The 9,402-nt window shown below is 51.3% G+C and overlaps 3 protein-coding genes across 3 annotated transcripts; 2 read left to right on the plus strand and 1 right to left on the minus strand.

Moving 5' to 3' along the window:
* The first annotated feature begins 523 nt into the window (after positions 1–523).
* CC84DRAFT_194756 (uncharacterized protein) lies at positions 524–2,396 on the plus strand. Its single transcript, XM_018185550.1, has 2 exons — positions 524–1,750; positions 1,798–2,396. The coding sequence occupies exons 1-2, from the start codon at positions 657–659 to the stop codon at positions 2,021–2,023; spliced, it is 1,320 nt and encodes a 439-aa protein (XP_018031799.1). The 5' UTR covers positions 524–656; the 3' UTR covers positions 2,024–2,396.
* Positions 2,397–3,891, plus strand: CC84DRAFT_194757 (uncharacterized protein). Its single transcript, XM_018185551.1, has 4 exons — positions 2,397–3,148; positions 3,252–3,311; positions 3,428–3,596; positions 3,645–3,891. The coding sequence occupies exons 1-4, from the start codon at positions 2,770–2,772 to the stop codon at positions 3,664–3,666; spliced, it is 630 nt and encodes a 209-aa protein (XP_018031800.1). The 5' UTR covers positions 2,397–2,769; the 3' UTR covers positions 3,667–3,891.
* A 2,614-nt stretch (positions 3,892–6,505) lies between these two features.
* On the minus strand, positions 6,506–7,207 carry CC84DRAFT_1167638 (uncharacterized protein). The gene is made up of 2 exons (XM_018179221.1): positions 7,103–7,207; positions 6,506–7,045 (listed from the first exon to the last, which is right to left on the minus strand). Exon 2 carries the CDS (start codon positions 6,917–6,919, stop codon positions 6,731–6,733), a length of 189 nt encoding a protein of 62 aa, XP_018031801.1. The 5' UTR covers positions 6,920–7,045; positions 7,103–7,207; the 3' UTR covers positions 6,506–6,730.
* Positions 7,208–9,402: the final 2,195 nt, after the last annotated feature.

A 9,402-nucleotide genomic window follows, 5' to 3' on the forward strand; every position in this document is an offset into this window, starting at 1 on the left:
TGCTCTGTTCAACTCTTCTCGTAGGGCGGACGCAGTCAGCCCTGTGGGTTGAGCCCCATCACGGCCGTCGACGAGGTCTTCCTGTCATCGAAGTTCATCGGCGGAGGCTGCATTCGTGCGATTCAGAGGGAGGGGCGGGCGATCGTACTGATTCGCTACGGAGACGCTGTCGCATGGACAGGATCGGGGATCGGCTTTTCGATCATGGTTTAGCGCTGATTCGTGAACAACTCCCATTTGACGGTGTGCGTTCGACGAGGGAGCGCATGTCTTACCCGCTCTCGAACATTTGTGTCGGTGCAGGGCGAGACTGGTTGCAACTTGCTGCCGTCCTCGAGTGCGGCAAAAGCTCATCCCACGCGGTTGCTGCGCCATCCGAGACACCAGCATCCTTCACAACCCCCTGCGTGCCGGCCAGCCTCCCTAAAGGGTATATCCTTGGACCGCCTCGCGTGCGTGCTGCGCAGCTCACTCCACTCGTCCTTCGCGAAGGCACCTAGGTAGATCTCGACGGCGGCCTAGACTCTGGAGAATCATTCTACTTATACACCTCGTGCACCTCCGCATGTTGGCTCCACCCATTCCAATCCCAACCGTACTGCATTGCATCTTTACCTTGACCTCGGATTGTTCGTTGTCTGCTTGTCATTCCTACCATGGCACGGACTTGCGAAACCAGCCGAAGCCATTCCAGTAGAAGTACCACGATCAGCTCTCGACGCTCCGACGACACCGCGCCCACCGAATATAGCGCGCGACCGGCCGTGCCACGTACTGGGACGTGCCTCGGTCGTGTAGAAGGGCACTCTCGCGACTACTTCGCGACCGAAGGCACGATCGACGGCCGCACCTCAGTCGATACATACGCCTCAACTTCCGAGGAGGACCTCGCCGACGACTTCGACCATGTCCCTGAATACCATGTCCCGGAGTACACACACACACCGCTCCCAGTCGATGCTATCCCCACAACTCCTCGCGACTTTGCAGACCTCTTCCCAACATCAAAGCGCATATCAATCCGTCACGACGACTCTACGATCGATGGGAACATGAATCTGCGTGTGGATACGCAAGTGGAGGAACATAATCGGAACAAACAAAACTACACTCTGTTTCATCTGCGCATGCACGACTTGCGCACTCGTGAATTCTCTTTGCGGCGCTATTGCAGAGATTCCGGTCGTGAAGTCTGCCACTCCATCAGGAAATACCAGAAGCCGCCATCAGAAAAGCGTCCCGTGTTGCAACGCGCTAGCACTGCCCTCGCGAGTTTTCGCCACAAGCCTGATTCCCGGCCCTCCACGGCAGGAGGCCTTAAGCGTTCCGATTCTGGTTACGAATCCGTACATGACGTGGAGGTAGACGAGCATGAGTCACTACCACAGCCGACAGGCTATGCCAAAGGGCGCGCACTGCTGCCTACCAATACGCTCAAATTAGAGTTCTCTAACTATGCCCACATCGATGTCAAGCGCAGAGGAGCGCATAGTGGCAAAAAGTACGCCTTCGAGTACTGGGGTTACAATTATTCGTGGAAACGGGTCGTCAAGCAGGAGAATAGTCACGAGAGCGTTTCCTACTACCTGATTCGTTCGGACAATGAATCGGAACCCTTGGCTCATATCAGTCCTGTCCGGCTGACGCACGAGCAAGCACGCGAAGAGGCAGCAAGAGGAGGCTGGATTCCGCCTTGTTATATGCGCATAACCGACGAGCATATACTGAAGTCGAACAGCGATATCTCTGAGTGAGTACAAAAGTGGCAATACACATTATACATCTAACATGCTCCAGTGTTGTGGTTGCAACTGGCTTGATGGCACTAGTTGACGACTGTATAAAGCGACGTTTCCACCAAAAACAGTCCACTCAGTTACACATCCCACTTATCCGGAACAAATTGCACCTCGACTACATTGGCCCAAAGCGGCTAATTGATGAGATGTTCAATCGTACCAGCCGCAGCGGCCCGCCAAGTAGACAGCCATCTGCGTTACGCCGACCCGCCACGCAAGCGTAGTCTTTCAGATCGAGCCTCAAATTGTATTGTCGGGACTCATTCCATTGGAATGGGGCCCTTAGCGGGTGCATACATTTCTTCGTACATACTCCCTTTCTGCGCTCTGTTTTTTTTGTTTGTTTCAATGTTGGGAACCGCATGTGCATCGGAACTTGGCGTCTAGCGTCTAGCGTTTGGGCACGCATCGCGGTCACAGAAGTTGAAGTGCGCGCTGTTCTTGATATTATCGTTGCTTTGGCTGGATCAGATCAATGATCGGAGGTTCTCACCAACATCGCGAAAGGCGTGGACGTTTGCGAGTGTTTGGCAATCGTCCCAGTTTGTATACGAGCTTATGACTCATCATGGTAATGCAGAATTCGAGCAGCACGCTCAGCCGCACCTCTCTATTACAATCGCTGGTATAATTGCCAAGGGACCTATGAAGATGAACAACGATGCTTGCGCAGACTATCAAGAGTTTGTGGATTATGCATGCGGGGCACATTGCCTCATGTCTCACTTCGTATCACAGGCTAAGTAGGTATCCGTACAATGACTAAGGCTCGTAATCTTAGTACCCGTTCAAGATCGCACAAGATCACACAAGACCGCCAGCGAAGGTCTTTTTGAACGAACTGTCTTCAGTCCTCATGGTCTGATGCAGGTGCACTCTTATCCCCACTTTTCTAGGCAATACGGACGGTTCATAGATGCGTATGGTGTGCAGCCTTGCGATGTAAGAATGATGCTGCCAGCACATACATATGCACGGCTCCATGCAGAATGCTGGCTCACCGACCACCTGGGGAGTCTCGGACACGATGCACACTTGCCTTGCAGCTCGGGCCGTCTGTACGCCAGCTTGCCTGCTCGGAACCCATGGTACCCCGTGGATGAAAGATACCGACTCTGATGGCACCCTTAGACGTGTCAGTATCTCCAAGTGTAGCTATAAGTACATTAATCCCCGTCGCAAAAAAGCTCCAAGCCACAGAAGCCGTACGCTCTTTCACTGGTTCTACAAGCTACAATATATCACTATCAAATTTCCGAATCTACTACTTCAGGTTCTCATTATGCCCGCACTAGTTGCTCCACAGTCTATGCCTTCCGCCCAAGGACATTGGGCTCAGCGGCTTAGAGGTATGCAGTTTTCGATGGCCAAGCCAAGTTGCTGTGTTGGGAAGCTTCCTTACTTCTGTATCGCAGGCAGTCACTTGCATGAACATCCACTAATCACCATTAGAGCACTGCAGCGTTCGAAAGCTGGGCGACCCGACCTGGCAGGATGTTAGCGACCGTAGAGGTAAGTTTTGTATTCAACGTTCTATGCTTCGCAGCTCCGACATTCGCGAAACGGCTAGCCCTGTGGATCGGCCTTCTCCTGTCATCTAAACTAACACCCACTGACTCTTCTCTCAGGAGGTCGGACAGCCTGGAGTAGCATCGTATTAATTCAAGGCGCACAGTACTCAGCTCGATTCTGGTACTCAGGAGAGCGACTTGAACAGGCACGCGAAGACGCAGCGGAGATGGCCCTCCGTAACCTGACGGGATACACCAAACCTAACCAACAACCTCCACCAGCCAGGTGAGCCTCATATCATAGATTTAGAGCAGGCAACTCACCATTTGCTAGCTACTATCTTCAAACTGCGTAGAAAGTTGGATGATCTGGAACATGGGGCGAACGCGAGACGCCGAGGGTGTCGGTTATGCTGCAATATTGTATCTTCTACGTTCTGGACTTGTAGGAGTATGGGCGAATCCTTTAATTTTCCATTCCTGTGGCCCTTCGAAACATTGCTAGAGAGAGATAAGAAAGGTTGATGGAGCTGTCGTTTTCGTAGGACTGATATGTTGTCTAGGCCAGTGAGTGATGGAGTCGCTGGGGGGATACTTGATAGGTCTCCGTAACGAATTTCGGGTATCACCTCAGAGACCTCTCCCCGCTACCGTGTGTTAGGAATACTGGTTCATGAGCTTTGCGGACGCATTTCCCATGGCTGTGGTACCTCAACAGGTCAACTTCGTCAAATCACTGCACGTTCCACAGCAGTGACTGGGTTGCAAACTAGCTCATGCGAGAAACAAGCTAGAATAAAGGTGCATGAACTCCGTAAATGAGTACGCTGCCTTCGATAGGCGATGTGCTTCCTGCAAGCTGCACAATTTCGCCACGTACTACAATTGGCGACTATCCGACGAGGTCGACACCTTCATACGCGTTGCAAGCAATATGGGAATAGTCTTTCTATCACGTTTACGAACGACGGGAACGTCTGTGGTGGCAGCACCCTGTCATGCCATTGCTGTTCATGAGATTGGCGCTAAATCGTGTAAGGGTCATCTGGAGACTACCGTACAACCAAGGCTTAACGTCTCTCACGCTCTTTCTCATCCCACTATGCAATGGTTGCCCACTCTCGCCCTTGATCATACGCATCACTCTTGAAACCTCTGAAAGCTTGGATGAAGGCGGGGTATACTATACTCCCAACCGATACCGAAGTCGGCTTCTTGGAGCGACGGGACTGTGAGTTGGATGTACGCTGTGTCGTATAAGCCACCGTCGCCGAACTTGGCAAAATCCCACGACATCAAAGGAGCATCAGAACTAATGCATATCGGTAGCCTTGTGGACAATATTAGGATTCCTTTAAGGCAGGCGTATCGCGCGGCATCCAGCTAAACTGGCGCCCTCAGCCAATCGTCCGTTCCGATGTTAAGCGTTAAGTATATGTGTTGCACCCCTTGCCCATTAATTCCAAAAAGGCTTCCTCGGAGGTTACCTTCGCATGAGGATACCACCCGACTACGTCTGGGACCTGGAGAGCGATCTACATCATTTGACGTCTCGATGACTTTCAAAGAGACCAATTCTCGACGTCATCATGATGCTCATGAAAATTCACAACTCGAGCAATACATCGAGACTCTTGAATTGCCCTTAACCTTTTCGGCCGTCAATCCCGTATGACTCCACCCGCTCAACCTGGCTCAAGCAATTGAACAACTTGCACGCGCATGCTGCGCGCACATAATCTGTCTCGTATGCGGAAATGGGAGATCACCCGAGCGGTTTTCCTGCAAATGGTTACGCGAGATGGATAGTCACTCTCAGCCCGGATAGGCAGCCTGCAGATACAGGCTGCCTGTTGACGTGGGATGAAGACAATGGCCCTGTACACGTCAGGGTGGACGGTCGAACCCCTGTTGTCTGCCTAAACTAAATTACCGATATCCTAGACAACCTGCAGTACGCGTACGGTATCATTCGATCTACACTTGGAGTAACACCGCCAAGTATTGCTCTGCAGATGCTTGAGGGACAGGGATGCAGCCCCTCATGTACAGAGAACACTGGACTCACGTGGCTCCTGGAATTTCACTGGCGACAGGAGGGAATTGTTGGTATAGAATCGTTCTCAAGGCTGTTCAGAGGGAGATCCCATCTGGCATAGCAGAACGTCCACCATTGGGTCCGCTCTGATATCACAAGGGAAGCGTAAGACCACCCGGCCTTTCGCGACTCAGCCAATCGCGATAAAACAAGAGTCACCCCCCAAAGATTGCCTTGATGTGGCATCTGAAGCGAACCGCAACTGACAGCATGGCTTAAGTTGTCGAGAGCTGAAAGAATATCGCTAGAAGTGCTTTCATGGTCGGAAGAAGATGGCCATCCTTTCAGCCGGTCTTTGACTCTACGGATGCGTGCCATTGGAAATAATTTCCGCGGAACAGCAGGACTGGTATAGTAACGAGCTGATTGCCGAAACATCGAGTATATGCACTTCATCAGACTGCGAATCAAACAGCAATACATGCGTTCCATTATTCACGACCCTATATATGTCTCCTTGGACACAAATGATGCGCTGTGGGCCATGTGTTTCCGCAAAGCGTTAGCTACGGCATTGGAAATTCTCGAGCCAAGCGCGGGAAGAAGACGATCTCGCTGACGGCATGTTGATGCTCTGGTGGGATGCTCGTAGACAAAAGGCGGAGAAGGCTACTCATGCGAGTTGAGTTGGAGCAGACCAATGCCGCGTTCTGCGTGTTCAAAGCGGCGACCACTGTGACGATTATGCTGGAACTCCAGTGCATGCCAAGTTCGTTTGCGTCCACAGTCAGAAGGAATATGAAAAGCACTGTGTAGAATGCGAAAGGCTGTACATGTAAATAGATCCCCAGCATAAATCCGAATTAGCTGATAATCAATTGTACATTACGTACTTGGGCGTGCCGACAATTCCTTGCGATGCACAGGCGCCTATTACCTAAGTATTCTTGGAGGCAACCCCCTCCAGATTGGGACCGCTGCTGCACTTGGCCCCATCGAGGGCTCTTTCTTTCTCTATCTTTTCTCACTCTGATGATAAACATCCTCCCTCTCCAGGGACCTTTAGTTGGTACTCAACCTCCCCGCACACCGGCCAACGGTCGATAGCCACGAAATTTACACCTTTCAATGAGCTGCAACTAATCCGTTACGATGCGCGACGATTAAATAAAGCTGCCCATCACAGTTTGAGGAACCAGTGCATCGGAAGGTTGAAACGTGCAGGCATCAACTTCTTAGCATGTTCGTAAGACACACTGCCTGCGATACTCAGGGGTGACACGAGGATCGCTCACGGCTGTCTGCCTCCGTGTCGTGACGATAAGTCTATTAACGCGCCGATGCGGAAAGCCTAACATTGTCTAGACATAGTAGATTTACGGTCATGGTCTTCCGATCAAAAGCAACGCAGCGCCATCGTACTCCCCACCCGTAACGCCACGTACCGTCGCCGCCCACACACACACCACTACGAAGGCCATTGCCTTGCTCAATCCAATACTCGTAGGGATACCAGGCCGACGAAGAGAGTCGCGAGATATGCCAAGTATAGCATGAGCTATTCGCGCCATCGCACAACCTCGTGGAACGGTTTGGAGTGTGCATCTACATCAATGTCTCGATGGATCGTCATGGAATTCTCTATCATTTTTGCGCATGAGTCCTTCACATACAAACCCATCGCCCAACTACCTATGGTAATACTTCGCCACTAAGCATACAGAGGAACAAACCCACTCACGAATTTTCCGAAGACGCGAGGAAGCTGGGAAACGCGAGCCGCCACGCCACGCGAGTGGAAATCAAACTCTATGAACAGTTCCGTCCTCCATAACATACCGCATTGGATTGTATCCAGCATTCGTCGGCCTGGTACACGTCCTTATGCGGTCGACATCCATGCGGGTTTATCTTAGAATTATGATCGGCCGTCCGTGGCGATTCGTCGAGGCAACGTTGATTCTCTCATCGGAGTACTGCGCTCGCGCGTGCGGAAGAGCTTCTGAGACTTGATAAGACACATTGGAGACGACAGGAGGTAAACTTTACTGTTGGCAAAGGTAGCGAGAAAGCGAGGGTGATGGGATCGAGGATCTTGTACCACAACCAGTGGAAGAGATTCAAACGCGACGGAATCAAGTGGTATACAAATCTTTCGCGGTCTAGAGTCAGTCTGGCAAGGTCTCATGGACAAATATTGACAGGAGCATAGATGGAAGATGCACTGATTCCATGTAGGGAAGTGCCAGCTTCACAATCAGAAATCTCAAAGGGACCAACACGACAAACACAGGTACAGACGAGATCGCAGGTCCCGATACGAATCCACCGCAGCGCACATATTGCGCCGTTACAGCATCAAACCAATACGTGCGCAAATGTCATGCTGTATACGAGTGCAGACGCTTCATTAAACCATGGAGGCCCGGGCAAGTCTCAAGCAATGTATTGGCATCCGCACGGCCCGAAAAGCACCGACAGTAATCTCTTGGGGTCCAATGAATGGGCACGGGAAATTTTCCCGTGCGGGCCGAAGCATATGAGTCGAGGGGCAATGGACATCTCAGAAATATCCTCGCTCTGTACACAAATTGTCTACTGACGATTCAGACTCGTACACTCCCCTCTTGTGAGAGATTGACACCCAGACATAGGGTTATACTCGAGCATCCTAACGAGTTCTCCTGCACACATATGAGATGACCCCCACATACCGATCTTGTGACCCAACATTTTGCGCTCTATTCCTTGAACACCGTGCTCGCCTTACAGATGCAGATTCTCTTCTAGTCCCCTACAAAACAGACGGGACTCTGAGTGTCGTTCCTTGCAATCGTCTCACACCGCTCCCTGCATCATGTCCGGCATGCTGCGAGTCTCGGAGTCTTTCGCGAGTTTGCGAGAGGTGAATACTCTCAGTGGCACTCTAGCAGAAGGTGAAGAGGGTCCACGTACACTAATTAGAACTTCTGTGATTCCCACTGAATCAATCCCATCCTACGCGGTAGCCTGTCCACGTGCCATCACACTGACAGCGACAAAGTTGCTTACCAGCAATTCTCAGCATCCACTTGATTTCCTACGCCCCTCTCCCACTCTCGACCCCAGATCTCACCTAATTGTGTGAACGAGACCGCACACATGTATCCATACGACCTTCTCTATCCGAAGAGCCCGCATCATACTCAATGCCCCCACCTCTGGCCCACCTAACGACCCTATCGGCATCTCGCACCTCTTGATACACTTGTCGATCCGAATTACGATTTAGAACTTCAACTACATTCACCATCCCAGCCGAGCTCACCAACTTGAATCACGCACACCGCCTCCCAAGCAACCGTGCCACTCAACAACTCCAAGCACGATCACTTGCTGACTCTGCTATCCTCTGTCCATCTACTCATAGCCTCCACCTCACCTCTTCCCTCTCGCCTCACACGAACGCTCTTCCCACGGGCGACAAAACTTCAACCCTTACATCGACCCCCACAGCGATTGACGCACATGCGTACTCCCAATACGCCCCAACAGTCCATCTGGTCCTCCTCACACGTCGCACCCACGCAATCGGCGACGCACAACTTTCTGAGACTCTTGCCCTACTGCAACCGTTCTGTCCCACCCAGCCCCTAAACCCCTTCCCCCCACTCTCACCAATATGTGCTTCATGGGACACGCATTATATCTCACAGCACAGTATCGCACACCACACGCCAATCGACCTTTATATACTCGCCCTGGCCATATAGTTTCAAGGAGGATATGATACTGGGTATTTCCGCAAAAACTATACATACAAGAAGAAGAAGAAGTGATCAAAGTAGCCTTGTAGCAGTGCCAGGCGTCGTGCGTCGGCGGGTATATATATGTACAGTAGGCACACACTAAGGCATGCCATTTGATGGGTGTGCAACGGCACATCGCCACAACAACGCAGAAAAGCCATCCACCCACAATCTTCTTCTTCTTCTTCTTCTTCTTCTTCTTCTTCTTCTTCTTCTTCTTCTTCTTCTTCTTCTTCTTCTTCTTCTTCTTCTTCTTCTTCTTCTTC

The sequence above is a fragment of the Paraphaeosphaeria sporulosa genome (genome assembly GCF_001642045.1).
Source record: "Paraphaeosphaeria sporulosa strain AP3s5-JAC2a unplaced genomic scaffold CC84scaffold_10, whole genome shotgun sequence".
In the NCBI taxonomy this organism is placed as follows: domain Eukaryota; kingdom Fungi; phylum Ascomycota; class Dothideomycetes; order Pleosporales; family Didymosphaeriaceae; genus Paraphaeosphaeria; species Paraphaeosphaeria sporulosa.

Excerpts from the sequence above, each read along its gene's own strand:
- CC84DRAFT_194756 (XM_018185550.1), top strand. The coding sequence starts at position 657 with ATGGCACGGACTTGCGAAACCAGCCGAAGCCATTCCAGTAGAAGTACC. Across the intron at positions 1,751-1,797 it reads TCGAACAGCGATATCTCTGA|TGTTGTGGTTGCAACTGGCT; the intron begins GTGAGTACAAAA and ends AACATGCTCCAG.
- CC84DRAFT_194757 (XM_018185551.1), top strand. The coding sequence starts at position 2,770 with ATGCACGGCTCCATGCAGAATGCTGGCTCACCGACCACCTGGGGAGTC. Across the intron at positions 3,312-3,427 it reads GGATGTTAGCGACCGTAGAG|GAGGTCGGACAGCCTGGAGT; the intron begins GTAAGTTTTGTA and ends CTCTTCTCTCAG. Across the intron at positions 3,597-3,644 it reads CAACAACCTCCACCAGCCAG|CTACTATCTTCAAACTGCGT; the intron begins GTGAGCCTCATA and ends ACCATTTGCTAG.
- CC84DRAFT_1167638 (XM_018179221.1), bottom strand. The coding sequence starts at position 6,919 with ATGGCGCGAATAGCTCATGCTATACTTGGCATATCTCGCGACTCTCTT.